The following is a 20088-nucleotide window of genomic DNA, read 5'->3' as shown; positions in this document are numbered from 1 at the left end:
TTTAGACATTTAATTACTTGAATATTGAATATTTCATGTTATGCAGCACTCGAACGGGCACAAACATTTCGGTTACACAAAGTGTGCTGTAATATCTTGGTTAAGAAATATTTGTGAAGAAAATAATCGTTAAAAAATTGTAAACACTTTCAACCTAATCGTAGTAAAATATGAAAAAAACATGGTTAAATTAATTTGTGACTTACAACAAATTTAGAACAATGTATTATTTATAAATATTCATAAAAGTTCCATAATTTTTTAGTTATAATCGCCAATATGATATGCTTAATTTAATAAGCATATTTTAAAAACTAGCAAGAATAATTACACTTTATATGTGAATTTCTTGTTTATTAACATAAATTATTACTAGTTGGAGAAACTGAATTATGGAAAGCAACCTTTTATTTCTCCATCCAATTATATATAAATTCTGGTTATGTTTAGGTTTGTATTACTAAAAGTTTAAATGGTGTACATTTTTAAATTGTAATGTTATAATTTGTAACTCATTCGTTGCATTGAAAATTAAACAATAATTGATTGGTTTTTTTTAAGAGTTTAGTCGCTTTTTATTTAATTCAACATTCAGGCCTCTGCCAAAAATATCATTACTTCTACTTGCAAAACAATCATTTTAGACCCTATAAACAAATCGGTGATAACAATACTCATATTATGTAATATTATGAATATTGAACAAAATGCTGCAAGACAATATGGTTCATATGTGATTTTACAAACACTATTATATACGTTATGAATAATCGAAACGACATAGTCTTATTAAACAAAAAACCAAAATCATTAAGCCTCTGGCCTCGTATATAGTATGGTATAATGGTCCGATATTTAATACTGTAAAACAAAGAGTAATTAGCTTGTCTTTGTGAGGCGAGGGCTTTAATACGTAAATTGTTCGATAACACGACTGAGTATGACACGTTTCAGATACTATATGTACGGCTATAATGTAATAATATTTGTATCCCATACATAAAAGATAAATAGAGTGTCACGACTACATTTCGAAAACCCAAACTATAAGCATCGAATTTTCGATCCATCGTGGGCCGTGGAGATCGATGACGCAATTTTGATCGACACCTCTCAGGTACCTACAATCTACATATTATTCTAATGCCACAAACCGAAGTCATTAAAAAAACAAACAAACAAGTCATAGTTGTCCTATCTATTTAGCGCAGATACCTATCCAATTTTATTTCTCACGATTTTAAATTCCCCATTGAAAAAACCCGAAATGGTTAGTCTATTTATTTTTTATGTTTTAAATGTTCAAAATATTAAACTTTTCTATCCTTATGTTAATGGTTTATATATTAAAATATGTTTCATCGTATTATTTTGCTGTATCACATAGGTAACTCCATATACTTTATCGAATTAGATTTGACAGTCTCCAATTATAGAATATTATAATATATAAATATAAATATTATATTCAATATTAATCTTTGATAATCCTAATCCTAACCTACACGATAGCTGCAGGCAGCATTGAGAATATAACACAATTTTTTAATTAAATTTGTATTCATCTTAAAGAACTGGGTACTTATAGATATAAAATATACTATTGCATATTACTACATTATTATTATTGTTTTAAAAACAACGTCTACGGCATCAAAGACCATTTGACGACACCCTTGAACTTAAATAAATATTACAAAAATTGTACTTTACATTCGATTTATGTTTATAACATTAGATTATATCTTACAGTTAGTATTTAACATTTTCTTATGATTTTCTTTTAATGTTTGCTTTCAATGATAAATCAAGAGCTGATAGGACATTTCAGGGATCTAGGTTGCTGGGTTGAAAGGTTCTGACGTATGACAGAAATAATACATTATTGTATTATTTGTATTTCCACTTACAAGTTTATATTTATACACAATAATTATAAAGAATAAGTTAGTTTGGACTTTACATGAATTTACCTTTATAATATAGATTATATACAACCTATCTTGCATATTTTAATATTTAGCATTTTTTCAATTTTTTTTTACTCATATTTAAAAATAGTGTAACGCATTTTTAAATTATAAATAATAGATAATGTAAATATTACGTTGGTTTTGATTTTTGAATGATATTACTTATAAATTGTTGGTAAAAATAAAGGATTTCAATAATTCTGATTTGTACCAATATAAAATACTATTTTTTGATTATATTTATAATTAAGTGTATATTGAATAGAATGCATCATATTATGATATAAGCTATTATATAAACATATGTTTTGACTTTGAAGAAAATACTTGATAAAAATATACACTTAAGTAACCAACAATATTAATAGTTATCCGCATTTCAATGTAATTATTCTTAACAAAATTGATTTGTGCCCCGTTTATATTTTATTTATTTTTGAAAGATATGTTAACCTAAATCCTTGAAGTATTTTGTGGACCAAGTGATTATAAGATAACTACTAAGTACCTATATTAGTTTAATAAAATGTTATATTTAACAAAATAAATATAAAATGTCTGATTTCAGTCTTGAAACTTCATAAGACTTAGTCCAAATTATGTAATTTGCCTAGTTTATTGTTATGTACCTACTTTGACTACTTAACTTATCATGTAATATTAAGTAAATCAAAATAAGACAGTAGTTACAAAACATAAACAGTTACATGAATAATTACGAGTTATTATTTTTAAAACAAAAGATGTCGAGAAAAAAATCATTATAAGTAGGTGCTGCCATAATTGCGTGACCAATAGTGTATGAGTCAATTATCTTAAATAAATTTAGAACTCCTGCAGTTTATACAAAATATGATCTATGAATCTGCTTTCTTTTATACCTAATTACCGAAATTGTACGATAAGGTTATTTCAGCATTTAGGAGATTAATGCCTATTGATATTATTTAACTTAGGTATTATTATAAGCTATTAACAGTTAACACATTTTAGAAACAATTACTTTAATAATTGTGTATAGTTTGTTATAACTACAGCCTGCAGGTAAAGCTACAGGTATTGCAGTATAATAGGTAACTTGTTAAGAAGTTCTCTGTCTTTAATGCTGAAGGTAACTATCTACGAATATTGTTGCATATTATATGTGTTGTCCATGCACACTAAGAGCTGGTTATTATGATACCTACTCTGTTAGATTTTACCTAAATATGAAACAACTAATTATTTTACAACATAAACCGTGTGTATAACTTTCTCATTTTTACAAAACTATAAATATCAGTATTATTGAATCATTTTTAGTTTTAATTTATACAACATAAAATAAAAGAACTTTGATGATGGTTTCAAAAGATTTTATTTGAAAATGATTAACTATTTTATTTTACATTTTAGCAAAAAAGAAAATTTATGTAAGGTTAATAAATTATTAAAATGTAGTTTATACTCAAAAGTTTGAAATTATAAGAGAACGTCATACCAAAATTTTTCATTGTGTTCTAAAATCCATACAATAAATACGTACCCAAATTTCACACCCTTTTGATATCTAATTTTGATTTTTTTATATAATTTGATTTTTCTGTTTCCTATTGTTCTATTTCTGAACTATTGTTGTCATTACACACTTATATGTTACAAATGTAAATACAAACTTTATATTTTATCTATTTAAAAAAGGACTTTGGTCGTACAATATAAACTATAAATTACATAAAATAGTAATAGTACTCGTTCCATAGTAATTTTTAATCGTTACGAGGTTTCAATGAGACATCCTCTTTTAATGACTTCAGGTCAACTTATAAATACTATAACGGCTTATTTAAATACCTACATAGTAATAATGATGACGAATCAGTCTCCGCAGACTCCGCTACTATGAAAATCATCATTGCCGCTAATCTACTGAAAAAAAATTAATATACCTAATATGTAAATTCGTCCCAATGGTCACCGTTTCCGAGGATTATGTTAAATAAAAACAAAAAATTGTATTAATAAAAATAATAGAAATATAGAAATATTAATAAGTATAATGTCAAAATATGTACGCATTGAAAAAATTATAATACCATGGAAATATTTAAAGTATTATAATTAAGCTATAAAACATTTTATTAAATTCTTAATTTAAAATGTTTGCTGTCCTTTAGAATTTAATAACTAAAAATATTTTATAGTATCATAATGACATTAAAAGTAGTATATTAAAAAACGATTAAATTCAAGATGTCTGAGTTATTATTATTTTTTTAATTTATGGTGAATACAAACTATAGTCTTTCTATAAATTTTACATATTAAGTATTTAATACATGCACTATAAACCAACATTTGTAACTCCATACAAAAAAATCAATAGAAAAACAAACTAACAACAAAGTCTACCATTTAAAAATCAAGATAAAAAAATGGGCAGAATCTCACATTAACCTTAATTATTAAATTAAATTAAAATGTATCAATTTATTTGTAGTAGGTAAGTAGTTGTATATATTTAAAAAAATATTAATCACTTCTTTAAAAAATACAGTGAATTTATTATATTTTGAAAAGTGTAATTTATTATTGGACATTTCAAGTTATTGAAAATCTATACTGTAAATTTATTACATTCACACTTTTCACGAAAATGTAAAATAATATTATTTTAGTGAACTTTTACAATATTTTAATACTTATACGTTAAATAACTAGTATATAAATAATAAGTAGTTTTCGTTGTACAATAAATTGAGCAATTATTATTTCTATCGATTAAAATAGTTATTAAACTATATACATTCAAATGTAAAAATGTAAATAATAAGACAATAAAAAAATAAAATTATAAAAGTAGAACCGTGTAAAGAATAATGATAATATGATACTACATAATCAATATTTCTTGCTTGTGCACATATTCTACCCTTAAATTTTTAACACATAATAATACAAATAATATCATAAATTAGATACATAGTATACTAGTATAGTATGCATAAGTTATGCCTATTTTTCAAAAATATAGACGTCATACAAAATAAATCTGAGTAAATATTTGTACCTTGGTAAAGGGTACATAAAGTGCCTACTTAAGTCCCAGGTAATGTAGTTATTCAAAAAATAATTAATAAATTATAATATAATATAATTCTGATTTCAAATTATTATGATCATATTGGTTTTCTAGTTTCTATTTTAGACGTAGGTGCCAACTAGTAATACAAATAAATCTAATTTATGATTTTTTTCTGAGGTAGCCTTGTAATTAATAATCAAAATAAGAAATTAAAAGTCAATATTCAATTTTTATAAACTTACTCTATACCTATACATGAGTTTATCTATTTAATTTTTAATTTAAAATTTCATAATATTATGTTACTTGGTGCAATAATACCAATAAAAAATAAAAATAAAAATGAGAGATAAAATATTGAGATTTCGAATATTTAAATAGGTATCTAATAACTGGTATAAGTCCACATAGAAGTATATAACACATTTATACATATTATTACGAGGACTCGGTTTTAGCAAATTTATGTGTATACAATGTTATATAATGTAAAAGTAGAAAATTTTATATGTTCAGGTTCAATTCGTAATGATGTGCGAATAATGAGTATGTATAGATAAAACGCCCTTCTAAATGAATATTATATTATTCATTTCGTAGAATTTTGTAGGTAGGTACTTTTTTTATGTCCAAACAGTTTTAATCTATGAAAAGTCAAGGGTTGTCATAGATTATCAAAATGTAGTAAAAATGCTACTATACGAATGTTACAGCTGAGCTATTTCATCGAAATTTTTTTCCTTAATTTATCCAATACTTATATAGATGATACGTATTTCGTACAATTTTCTGCAGTTTTGAAGTTTTCTATGTTTCTAATGAATTTATAGATTTGAAATTTAAAAAGTACTAACCAGATGGTTGATGATGTGATCAACATTTTTGACTTAGGTTTTTGGATCGATAATTTATTTTTGAATACGTTCTCGTAATATATGGATGAACACGTGCAACATTGGCCTGTTTCTGTTAAGTTCTGCAGTCTACATTGCAGTAAGCGAATTATGCACACACATCACGAACCGTGTATATATTACGATAGCTACTTATTATTACTGTCACGATGAAATTAAAAAGAAAAATCAACTTGTAATAATACACTATTATTCAACTAACAAAGTTATGCTGATAAAATGCATGTTTATATCTTCAAATCTTTTAAAAAAACTTCGTACTATAATAGTTTTATATTTTATTTAATAATAAACTACTGTATCATACCGTGTATTGTAGTTGAAACACAAAAATAGTATATAAAAAACAAGCTATTGCATACTTTTTGGTTTTTGGTTAAGCATTTCACTAAATTTTGATTGCTGCATTCAGAACTAGCGCACTGGAGTACAACATAAATTCCAAATGTAATCATTATATTATACTGGGTAATTTTTTAAGCACTCTCACCCTATTTGTATGATTAAATTATAATATATATAGTTAAAAATATATACATACATTCAAATTCAGATTTTTGGGATTTTTGAAATACCAATATGGCTTGAAGATAAATATTTTTGAATATTTGAAATTTTTTGTACCACTTATGGTTGATCCTGTGATAATATAAACTTCTGTTTCAGTAGCATAAACATTTTAGTAATTCAGAAATTACTTATTACAATTTTGCTTTAGATACATCAATATTTTCAAGAAAATCATCCACTAAATAATTTACACTAAAAAAAGAAAGTTCTCATTTTAAAAATAGAAGTTTATATCGCCACAGACCATTCCTAACGTAAACAGTATAAAAAATATCAGCAATTTAAAAATATGTTTTTTTGGTATACATAAAAATTCCAAAAAATCAGAATTTGAATAAATGTATTATTAAATTGAAAATAGGGGTGAGCATCATTAAATAATCACTCTGTGTATTTATAGAAATGTGATAACATTTAAATATAGGATCGTCTTCACTATATTGTTTTATTTTTTACTCTTTCAATTTCAGAATTTTTTTCAAAAACAATATTTCATGGTGATATGCGCTTGTATGATGGGTAAGTCTAACAGAATTGTCAGACGTAGATCACCTCTAAGAGTAATACATGAGAAAAAAAATTCAAAAATGACTACATTTTGGAAACTGTGGCCCACGGTCTCAATGTCGCTGAACGCAAAAACGATCGCCATATATATAGTACTAATAATTATATGATTGTGATCGTTATTCGTCGAATACAGCCGCGTTATCGTCAGTCGACGTATGCTGATGCCATTTTTCCTTGATCATGTCTGACGCCTTTTCCGCTATCATTATGGTTGGTGCGTTCGTGTTTCCCCGGACGATAGTCGGCATGATGGAAGCGTCCACCACTCTGAGACCTGCGACCCCATACACGCGTAGTTCCGGGTCGACGACAGCTTCCTCGTCCTGTTCCGGTCCCATCTTGCACGTGCCTACCGGATGGTATATGGTGGCCGTGTACTCCATGGCCACACACGCCCAGTACTTGTCTGAGCCGAATTTATATGCCTTGCATGCCTTTGCCGGAACGTCCACAAGTTCCGCCCCCGCTTTGCGCATCGATGCCGTGTTCACCAGGTTTGCTCCAATTTTCATACCTGCACATTTTATATGCACGCAACGACGCGGCCGGTACACATGCAATTTTAATTAATATAATAATTGATAACACACTGCAAATAAATATTATACAGGTTGGGAGGCTCCCGTTTTCCGTAAAGGTAACACGACGAAACAACATCATCAGTATAATTATAGACCTTAGGGGGTGTTATTAAGCACTTCAAAGTTTATTTCTAATCTTTTTATTTAAGGAATCTTATTCCCATTAATTATTATGTAGTGTAGGACCAGGCACTAGAGCATCTTATAACTATTGAATTTCGTCTAGTTACGTATTAGGATTGGATGTCCAATGCCATTATCAAATATTATATATTTTAATGAAAACTATGTGAACAATTATGATTAGAAATGATGAATATTGTGTACTACTGTATTTTATATTAGGTGTATCTCATAATGTTTATTTTTATACAAATTGTTATTATGTGTTATACCCTGGATGCCTCATCGGAATACACAGAAATGGCAGTGATTAACGAAACGAATATTTAACTCCTAGCCACATTTCATACTTGCAATATGTGTAATATTTGATGATTTCAATTTAAAAATAAAGTATTGTCGATAGTTAAAAACCGGATATCTAAAACAAAAATAGGTACAAAAAAAATGCTAATGAAATTACTTTTCTGGATATTATTTATTCCTCAAATATTTTTTACCCCTTTATTTTACCTTACATTTGATATAAGGATCTTGTCAGTCGATTGAGAGTATATTTTATAGTGTGAAAATAAAATTAATTTAGGAGAAAAAAATAGCAGGTATCAAATTAAAAAAATTAAATGTATAAATATTTAGAAGTGTTACTTCGGTTTTTGGGCAGTGCAACTACTGAACTACATGCACTATGTAGGTACTCTTGGGAAAGAGTGGGTGTAAGTTACTACCATGATTGAGAGTTGATGTAAATTATAAATTATAAAAATAATTAACTTCTGAGGACTATCCATAATGATTTATTATACCAAGAAATAATACGTAAAACTGTGCAAGTCATTTTAAGTTCGTTATAGACTTAAGGCGACTTCACACGGCTCCGTGAACCGTAAACAGTGATTTCTGGAATAAAATTCAGTGCCATGATTGGCTGAATATTTGTGGTTACACCTAGCCATATTGGTTATTAGTAAATACCATGTAATTATATTGTAGATACCAGAAAGAAGAATTCAAGCCTACACAAGTTGAAAGTTACAATTATGTGGTTACTGGTTAAGAAAATGATTGTCAAATAAAATGTTGAACTGATAGGTGATTGTTTCATTCAGTCCAGAAGCCAGTTACCACTTGCCATTATGTCCACAACTCCACCTCAAAAATGAAAAAAATGTATAATTTTCACAAATTACGGATAATTTTTTTCCCGGAAATCATGGTTTACGGTTTACAGAACATTGAGAAGTCCCCTTTAGTATTTACTTGGTATACCTAACCTAGCCTGTCTACCTATTATTGAAAATTTTATTTTATCTAAGTATTTGATCATAGTTTCATATAATTTATTTATCTAATTTGAAAGTCATCAAATAACTTTAAAGGCCTACTACTTACTAATTTTCTTTATTTAAAAGGAATTAATGTTCTGTATTTCTAAAAGAGTACAAAATGTTTAACTTTCAAAATAAGTTATAGTATTCATTTTATATAAGTAGCAGCAGATATTATTATTTATCGAGTCCAATAATTTACAAGAAATTATAATAGTAAAAACATAATTATTATAATTGTAATTATTTAAATTGTTCAATAACTATTTTTGAAAAATGTATATTTATAATAAATTCACTGTACTCTTCTTTTTATTACCTTCCTGAAATTCATTGTGTAACGAGAAATTATTTGTTAACACACAATATTATGGAGTGTGGTAATTTATTATAAAGCATAATGTTTCGATAGGAGATGACAATGCCTTTTTGAAATTCAACAATTTTATTATAATATTGCACACATACATGTGGATATGTACATTGTACGCTAGTCAACTGGATACTATTAACCTGATTTTAGCGCTAGAAACCAGTCATTAAGCTAGTACAAATCACCGTTTAAGAGGATGAACATAACTTACCCAAATCGTTACTATTACATTGGATAAAAACACTATGACGGTTGCCGAAAACGTTACGTAATTACTAGTGAGTATAATTACCTCAGCGAATGTTCGAATGTTCAGTTTCGCAAATGTTTCGATTAAACACCTCTGTGATAATATTATACTACATAAATAAACTATATTATTTTAAAATTTAAATGTACGTATATTACTTCATTGAGTGGTCAAAAGAAATATCATTTTTGAAAACTGGTTTAAGACGAAAGTGAAACAATAGTAGATAACATGAACTAAATTTCGTTTTAATCGTAGTTGATACTTTTTCTATTTTAATCTACCTGTATGAATGTATAAAATAGATTGTGGTAACAATAATTAGTACTTTTATTTTTCTTTTGTATTTTACGCAATTTGTGACAAAGTTAATTCCATTTCTACGGTAGTAAAATATTATTCGGTATAATTGTCTATAAGATGACATTTAACAAAATATTTAAATTTAAATTGACAGAAAATAGGTTGATCTTAAAATAGTAACACATTGATACCTATTTGAAAATTACTCAACTAAAATAAGCTTAGATTTCTAATTATTTATAACAACAACTTAATATTAAAGGTCTGGGTAATAACTTGGTGAAAAGTTAAAAATTAAGTTATAGGTTACTTTTTTACGATGAATAATAAATTATTATTATTTCCATTAAGTATAATATATGTATTTATTAAATAAAATAATATTACAATAAAATAAAATGTTCAAGTGGAGCGATTATTTAGTGTAGGAAGTCAATTCCTAAACAACAACTAGAATAGGATCATTAGAATCTACATTTGTCCACAACTTTGAAGAAAATTTAATTATTAAAAATTTAATAAATGATTCTTTTAATTTATCAACTATGTGTTTATTCTAGATCTCTCTAATATAATAAAATACAGTTGGAAAAATTTTTCTTTAAAACTGCTTATACAGGTACACTAAACCTCAAAGTTTATCTTCAGTTAATACAAAATAATATGATGGACAGTAGGTAATTAAAAGAAAAACTATTATTTCCCAAAAAATGTGTAAATTGATTTAGTTATTCGAATTAGTTTATATTTTAAAAGAACTTTCACTGAATTAACTTTCTCAGAGTAATTTGACTTAAACTACTTTTAGAAAAATGATTTATTTTCCCAGATTCGCTGAACTTATATTAATCAACTATTGCTGTATTATTTATTTAATTATTTATATTATAGTAGCAAGTAATTGCATGTGAATCATATTAATATTATTATTTAAACAGTATCAAGTCAGAAGTGTAAGCTAAAAGTTACATATTATAGTCAATTAATTATGATGTAGAAAACTATTTATTCTAACCAATAATTGAAGTATATTATGACTGAATGTAAAACATGTTCTACAATGTAGGACGCAAGTCGTTCAAAATAAATATAACCTGAGTGCCGGACCAGGGTATTTGAAAAGATTATATCTATCTGTAAATTGATTTTATATAATTTGTACATTCCCATTAACAATGGCAATCTTATAGGTAACTAATAGTTATTTAGTTCTCGTTAGTTGTTTAATATTATTGTTCTAAAGGAAAACGAATATTTAACAAAATTCACCTAACTACATAATATCATGAACAACTGATGTCTTTATTTTTAATATGCATTTTTAAATAATTTATAATAATATTCAGTATACAATATTAATGTATGCATCAGTTGTATGCATCCTTTCCAAAATTTCTCATGGTTGTCTCTTAATTTATGTTATATCTACTTATAGGTAATAGTTGTATAATGTTTACATTACCTTCAACGAGTATATCAAGATCATTTCCTTCCGTAAAGAAACGTGGATAAATCAGTGGTTGGCCCCAAATTGGATGGGTTTTGTTGAGTAATATACATCCTCTACTTTTTGGCTTCAACAAAATCGGTCTTACGTTAATCGCTTCGTAATAAGAAACAGGAGACATACCGAATTTTGTGGCATTTGCAGGGTCGATAATCCAATCTTTCTCGTTGCCATTATCAAATGCATAATTTATGTCCGGCAAATCCATTGAATCTTCATATCTGCAAGCAATATTGTTCAAAATAAACATAATATAATGGTTTCCTCCAGATGAACGAATAATGTGTTGCGTTAGTGTGCGCCGTATGTCATCAATGCAAAACAGGATTTTTGTATAACATTAATTATTTAGTAATATTTACTACAGCCAGCGTACTTGGTTTGAAGGAATACGCCACATTGTAATGGGCCAGTGGCCGCCAGAGGACCTTCTCTTTTTTTTTTGTACAAAACAGCGTCTTCCTTTTTTTCTTTGAGTGGCTTGTCGGTAGCGGTTTTTTTCACACGTATTACGACGCCGTCAGACGTGACGTGATCCTGTAGGTTCTTCCCAACGGCTAAGTTCTTCACGACTTTGATTTTCATATTCTCTAAGTGTTTTTTGGGCCCGATACCGGAGAGCATGAGAATTTTTGGTGAGTTTAGACTGCCGGCACTCAGAATCACCTCTTTTTTTGCAAACACCGTTCTAATTTTTTTCTTATACAAAAACTCCACCCCAATAGCTCGTTTCTTCTCGATCAATATCCTAATAACATGTGCGTCTGTTAAAACCGTTAAGTTTTTCCGTTTTTTTCTAATCGGTCTTATGAACGCTTTGTTAGTGCTCATTCGTTCGCCGTGCCTAGCTGTCGATTGTAAGTGAGTTACGCCTATTTGATTTTCGGCATTTACGTCTACATAATGCAAACCAATCTCTTGCCATGCCTAAGAAGATAACATACATTACAAAAAAAAAATCAATTTTAACGTTATAGTTAATTCGCATTCCTATAATTACTTGTACACTTAATAACCACCCATAATTTATTTCATTTTTTGATGAATTGTATGGATCACATCAAATTATATAATATAGACACTATATGAATTTAACCTAAATTTAACTCATAGATAGATTGTAATCTGAGCGATGAATTTAATATGTATTGATTTTACTACGATGTGTGTGTTTTATTTTGTCTGTCATTCTGTCATCACTCATCACCTTTTGGAGCATTCGAAATGCTTAGATTTATAGCTTATATCTTTTTTGGTAAAAAAATTGGTATAAATTTGGGCTGGATACAACTTTTTTTCTAACCGATGTTTCTAGCCAATTTTGGGTAAAAATTTTTTCTATCGCCATAGAAACTCAAATCAATAAAAAAAAATAAAATATTTATTAAAAGTAAATCTATAATTATCCTTAATTCAGTAAATTCTGAACTAAATGTAAGTGACACGCTACTAGGTATTTTGTCATGTCTCTATATCCAAAAACGTACTTATGATTCCTCAATTTCACTTGCTGCGAAAAATACTTAGTAACATAAGTAAAATACTACATTTAATTTAATTTTTAAAAATAACGAAAAAAAAATGTTCACTTAGTCAAAAAAGCTTAACAATTTGACACGAGGTCTCTCATATGTACTTCATACTTGTAAAATAAAAAAATCTAAAAAATATTTATACACAATTGTTTATATATATTTTAACCTTACATTTGGATGAAATTAGATATTTAAACAAATTAGAACGATTTTAGTTTTTTTGTTCCAATTAAAAAATATTCGTGGGGACTTGAAACGTTTATGTACATACTATTACATTTTATGTATTATACTGACTGGTATTTTCTAATCATTTGCATTAATTATATGCTATTGTCTATTCTACGAACCTATTCACACCTTTCTACGGTAAGTGGGTATTTATTCAAAAGCTAAGAACAATAATATATGATATAAATTGTTACTATTATAATAATTAAATACTAATGATAATATATTAATAAATTCAATGTTTTTGGCAAAAAGTAATTCAACCTACTGCGTATTACTCATAGTAAAATATAGGTATTAAGTTAATAGCAATATAATTATATCATACAATATACATAGTAATATTGAAGGTCAGCTTTCTCAGAAAATCATTTTTCGTATGCAATGATTTATCATTGGATTCAAATTTATCACATGCATTTGCATTACAGTGAAATGCCTACTCAATGACTATATATACACTCGGTATCTAACTGTACTGATAAGTTACCTTTACTTTCCTTATTTTTTTAATTTTGACGAGTTTAAAAAATAATACCTTTTTATAGTGCGTCTTGTTCTATATTTTATACCTTTATTAAAGCTACTGCTGTAGGGTCTACGTATGGAAACCACTCCACCGTGAGATATCCGCCTTTGCCATGAAACTTTGGGTTTTTCTTATAAACTTCTGGATCTTCATTATCCTCGGATTTTTTAAAATAGTGAAGAACATCTTCATATCCCCACCCTGAAAAAATGTATTAGTATAGTACCTATGTTTGTGTATATTGCGAAAAGATTAAAGCCATATTTATTAATTTATTATAAGTAGGTACAAAAAAATAAAAAATACTTCATCAATAATATTGAAAAAGTAAAATTTTAAAAATAATTCTTTGATACCTAGCGTGACTTGTGTATTTTAACGTTATGACATTTGTCTCGTTAATAAAATATAATTTATAACTTTTAAACTAAATTTTTTTTCTTTAAACCAGTTTTAATATATCAGCTATAAATATTTATTTTACAAGTTTCTATTATATTGTATAATAATTTAACTTTTTCTTTAGATTACAAATAGCAATTGAATACTTAAGTGTCTTTATTTATGTGCTCTGTGTAAAAGTATAAAAAGACACATTTCATATTCCTAAGCAGAATATTATTTGGAGTCTTAGATTCTATAAAAATCACATTTAAATTCATAGGCACAATTAGGGGGGGGGGGCTTGTCATATTTAATAAATAACAATTTAATATTAAATTTGTCATATAATTATTATACATACCTAATATCTGAGACTAAAAAGTATTTATTAATATCTCATACTTTATCGATACCGTTCTAGAGAAAATACATTCTAAACAAAGTAACTGTTAATTTCCCAACACTTGGCAATAGCAAAGAACTAAGTGAAATAAAACAAGCTATGTTGACGGCTGTGCATTAGATATACAATAAATACACACGAAGCATCTTATTCCCATAGGCCATATAGGTATTACGTAATTTTGATGATAGGTACTTTCTTCCGACACGCCCCGAGATACGAAGCCCAAACGGATTTGAACACACTTCGGTACCAACAAAATATCGAACTATTGAAAAATGTTGTGTGTAAGTTTTTTTTTGATTCTCACGCAGGTCAGTTGAACACAAACTACAAGATAATATCGTGCGCTTACTAGTTACATGATAATCATTATGTCATATTTAGTTATTGTAAAAAATATATAAATGTAAATAAAAATATAAATAACATTCTACCATATTCCTTATACCTATTACTAAATACATGAGATATCATGATTTACTGATAAAACAATATTACAAATTTCAGATTTTCCAAATAAAAACTAATAATTGTGTTATTAAAATCAAAAACCTATTGTTGCATATTAAATATTTATTATTATTTTAAAATAGTGTAATACACGAGCTGTGTTAGACTAAACGCAGTAAAAATTAATAAATGCATAATGACTAATTATTTTTTATTTATTTTATTTTTATTTATTAGAATAAACGCCAATTAGTAGGTCTCAATGGTTAATACTATTATCTATATTTAATGTATCTATATAAGTTCTTATAGAACTATATAAATATACAATTATTACTGTTTATTCTTATAAATAAAATAATAAGTCGGGGGACGGAGTGGCCGAGTGGATAACGCGTCGGTCGCAACGCGCACCGTCGCCGGTTCGAATCTCGGTCACGGGTGGCACTTCTCTCCGGGCAGTCACGGTGTCTTGAGAGAGAGGCCGCCATCCCCCAACCGGGTATGGCAGAAACCTACGGGTGCCCACTAGAAATTCTGCCAAACAAACACACACGTGTTCCATAACCCTACAGTAACCCAACAGTCCCAAAAACCCTACAGTACCACAACCTACAGCTAATGGCCTCAGTTGTCGAAGCTTAAGATCAATAAAAAAAAAAAAAAAAATAATAAGTCATTATGCATTTATTAATGTTTCACTTAATTTAGTCTAACACAGCTCGTTAGATACTGGTATAGTGATATTAAATCTATATATTAATACGAAAGCACTTTTTTGTAGTATCAACACCTCTACTTACATATTGTATATTAGGGGAGGGGGGGGGGTATTGTAGAGTGGAGTTGGACAAAATTAATTTAGTTATATTACTTCTATATTAAAAAACAGATGATATGTTAAGTATGAATTTCATACAGGTGAAATATTTGTTAATGTATATCGTTGGTGGTATAGCGTGCAGTTATATTTATACGAGTACCTACAACCATTTTATAATGTACTTACCATCATTTCCCATACGTTCCCATTCGTTATAATCATCCATGTTTCCTCGAGTATAAATCATATAGTTGATCGTGCTTGACCCCCCCATTACTTTGCCCCTTGCCCAATCACACATACCTCCAGGTCTGGACCTACATATGTGTTCATCAGGCTGTGTTGTATAATTCCAATCGATCTTGCTTCCTAATTGTAAAGGGGCAAGACCTGGCACGGAAGAAAATTCTGGTTCCTCGATCCCGGCTTCAAGGAGTAATACCTATCGAAATGTAAAGACAACACTAATTAATGAAATATTGCCTATCATAATTATTAGTGATTTTATTTAGATTGAGAGGTTATTTTACCAAAGTATTATACTAACATACTATTCTCTAAGAAACATTTCATTGTTTTTAGTGATAAGCCTACTTAAGTATTAGTTAATTCTATCAGAGCTAGATACTCTACTATCGGTTTAAGTTGATAGAAAGTGCACCAATGGTAACAAATATACATTTTTTATTAGTCTATGATAACAGATGTCAACACTCAATGGCAAAAAAACCCTATTATTGTGTTGTTTATTATTAGTACCTATGTAATTATATTAAGCAATAAATGAGGAAACAAGCCTCTATATGGCACTTTTCAGAAAACATTATGGAGACGCTACTGCCCTTCAATATTTAGGCCTGACTGCATCACTGTTGTTTTTGTGGTCCTAGACCCTAGTATAATTCCATAAGACCAAAATATAATAATATAAAGCGCGGGGGTGCCTACAAGTATAGAACAAGTAATTGTAGGTTTAAGAAATATATGAGATTCTAGGTCCTTTAAGTCGAAAGTGGGTAGGTATAATTAGTTTCTGTAATATTTTAGCATAGCACAAAAGGAAGGTACCTTCCAGTCTTTAATCTCCGACAACCTGTTTGCGACGACGCAGCCCGCAGATCCGGCACCGATTATCACGAAATCGTACTGTTCATCCGTGGCTCTTTTCCGCCTCTTTTTCTGGAACACGGACATAAATGTTTCATCGAACAGATGTTGATAACCATCCAAGAAATGCAACTCGGTCTGTGTATCCGTCGTCGCGGATTCAAGTAGTACGTGTTTATTGTCCGGCGTCGGTGGTCCGTCAACGGTGTACCCAAAAAGATGCATGAGGAACCTGAGAAACACGAAGTTCTCCGTGTGGCAGGCCGACAACGGCTTTCTAGCTTGCATGCACATTTCGGTCGAATCTTTGGGCGTAAACGGCGTGGGATAGTGTTTCGTCATAGTTGTGGAGTCTGTGAAAAATGAAGGGTCGAATGATGTGATGTCCAGCTATATCTAGAACAGCGCGATCAAGTTACAAACAAAACGGAAAATAGGAAAATAATAGGTAAACACTGCAGTGCAGCTGCAGGTGTCGAATATACCTCATCAGTCAGTATGTCAATTAATATGTGTTCAATTTGAACTCAATGATTAATCATTACAGACACTAAAAAAACGGTTCTGAGCGAAGACCTATTATATTACTAAGTATATTTTATGATGTATTTATATGACACTTACAGTAATTTATTTTACTATTAATAATACGCAGTAGGTTGAATTAATTTTTCCGAAAATATTGCATCTATTATTTTTATTTAGTTATTATACTAGTATGTATGTATATCGTACACTCATGTTATTGTTGTTAAATTCTAAGTCGATACCCACTTACCATGGAACGGTGAGAATAGGTTCGTGTTATAATTAATAGGCAATACCATGAAATCATCATAAATGTTTTGAAAATTTCATTCCGTTTAGAAAATTTAATATCATACATAAACATTTCAAGTCCCCCCCAATAATACTTAGGTACCACAAATTAACTAAAATCGTTTTTCTTCGTTTAAATATCTGATTTCATCCACATTTTAACCACAAATGTTTATGAAAAAAGAACCGTGCCTAAGTAGCTTGAACATTATTGAATAGCTATGAAAACAATTTTATTATAATTAACAACATATTATGAGAAACGTATTAAAATTTCAAGATTTTTAACCTAGCATACATTTTTTATCGATATTTATTTTAAAAAAATTGAAAATGTCAAATGTCTATAAATAGCTCAAAGTCAACGTTTATTTTTATTTTGAAAAAAAATTCATGAAGTGTAGAAAATCGTAATACAAACGTTAAGTGAAATTTCAACTACATAAGATTTGAATACAACCAAATAAGAAAATCAATTTTGTCAAAAACTGATATTGCTTGCAAAATCGATTTTTGGCTAATTTTTTTGAAAAATGTTTTTATTGCTCCTCCAGAATGTAAACTAATAATAATACCGGTTTAGTATTTATTCTAAATGTATTAATTTAGAAAAAATTATGAGTAAAATAAAACACGCACATTCCGCGCATACATTTCGGTACATGATTATACCTGGTTAATCTCGTTTGTTGAAAATAATTGAGAACACTCCAAAATATATCTTATTTCGTTATTGTTATTTCTAGGTGCGAACACATTTATATCGAATCATTCAAAACGCATTGTCTAAACTCTAAAAAATGTAGGTATCATCAAAAACCATTGAACGGTGATCATATTCTTTTAGACCAATATGCATCTAATGGCCAGTGGCTACCCGTGTCAAATTATATTTCTATATATTTTCCTCGTTGCATAATTGATTATGTACCTAAATAGATAGAATTTACACAGAATATAACGTTTAACACTATTTTTGAAAGGTTTTTACGTTCAATTGCACATTTACACAGCAGTTGAATTTCTTTGCAGCCTACTTATTCAATAATAGGGGCATATTATATTTATTTTTTTTTAAATAGATACAATTGAGTTATTTATTTCAAATATTTAGACATGGTATATAATTGCTTGACAATGTTATAACAGTTATTTTCATAGGGATTTTGAAAATGTGTTTAGACGATTTAATTAGATCAATAACTTAAAACATGAAATGTTTATCAATATTTTTATGAAAAATACTAGTATATTACGTTCTTGTCTATTTATATTTGATCTTGAAATATTATTTAACAAATTAGTATGAATCAAGCATTACAATTTTTATATTATTTTACAGTTATATTTTAGACGTAAGTTTTGACTAGGTACAAATATTTTACAGAAATAAAATATATAATAGTATTTTTCAACAAATTATGTTAATTCTAAGACACTATTCATAAATAGTATATATCTAAAAATCTATGATTCATAATAATTTATAAATATTTTTTTTCAAATACCGCTTTTAAAAATTATGAATTTTGAACAACACTTAAATAACTGTCATAAGTAAATGATTTATTACATACCTTGAGAATTAGATTTATATCGTTGATGGTATTTAATGTTCCACTAGAAAAATTATTTAATTTGTACACAAAACATGAACAAGTAAAATATTTTTTTTTAAATTAATGAACTAAGCTCTACAAAATTAAAAATTAAACATTCCTCGTGATCTGCTCGATATAGATTGATCATTTTGGTATGCTGAGCCAAGCGTGCTATTTTTTTTCCCTCCAAGTGTCAATAACATTCACGATAAAACCAACAAACGATAATTGACTCCTATCATAGGCTATGATTCATAGCCACATAGTTACGTGCTCTAGTATTGACAAAAACTAAATTTTATATTACATTGTTTGATAACCAACACCAACATTAAACTATCAATTATAGAGGTAAAGTAAAAAATTTTAAATTTCTTCCTTGAAAAAAACATATTTTATCGGTTTCATTTTAATACAACATTTCTTTAATGGAAATTTGAAAGTCGTAAAGTAATGTGTGTTGTATATTACGTTATATTATCTATAATATTATAGTATAATGTAAGTTGTATATATTGTATTTATAGTAACAATGTAACAACTAACAGTGTATGCACTATCAACATTTTTAAACTCACAGAATAAATTTACAACTATAAAATTAGGTTTTTACTTTAAAAGTATGAAATCTAAAAAATATAATTGAT

The 20088-nt window shown here is 28.0% G+C and overlaps 1 protein-coding gene across 2 annotated transcripts; it reads right to left on the bottom strand.

Annotated features, from left to right (window-relative positions):
• Positions 1 to 5351: 5351 nt before the first annotated feature.
• On the bottom strand, positions 5352 to 19608 carry LOC111027353 (glucose dehydrogenase [FAD, quinone]-like). Of its 2 annotated transcripts, none has more exons than XM_022305721.1 (7): positions 19418 to 19607; positions 16983 to 17417; positions 16101 to 16356; positions 13895 to 14052; positions 11933 to 12483; positions 11512 to 11777; positions 5352 to 7605 (listed from the first exon to the last, which is right to left on the bottom strand). In XM_022305721.1, the coding sequence occupies exons 2-7, from the start codon at positions 17361 to 17363 to the stop codon at positions 7208 to 7210; spliced, it is 2010 nt and encodes a 669-aa protein (XP_022161413.1). In that variant the 5' UTR covers positions 17364 to 17417; positions 19418 to 19607; the 3' UTR covers positions 5352 to 7207. The 2 variants fall into 2 exon arrangements, with proteins under 2 accessions (XP_022161413.1, XP_022161414.1); XM_022305722.1 differs by having other exon boundaries at positions 7208 to 7605; positions 16983 to 17374; positions 19418 to 19608.
• Between the last annotated feature and the right edge of the window lie 480 nt (positions 19609 to 20088).

This window comes from Myzus persicae, unplaced genomic scaffold (genome assembly GCF_001856785.1).
Source record: "Myzus persicae strain clone G006 unplaced genomic scaffold, MPER_G0061.0, whole genome shotgun sequence".
Lineage (NCBI taxonomy): Eukaryota > Metazoa > Arthropoda > Insecta > Hemiptera > Aphididae > Myzus > Myzus persicae.
The sequence above is the reverse complement of the archived record's forward strand: the minus strand, read 5'-3'. Positions and strand labels throughout refer to the sequence as shown.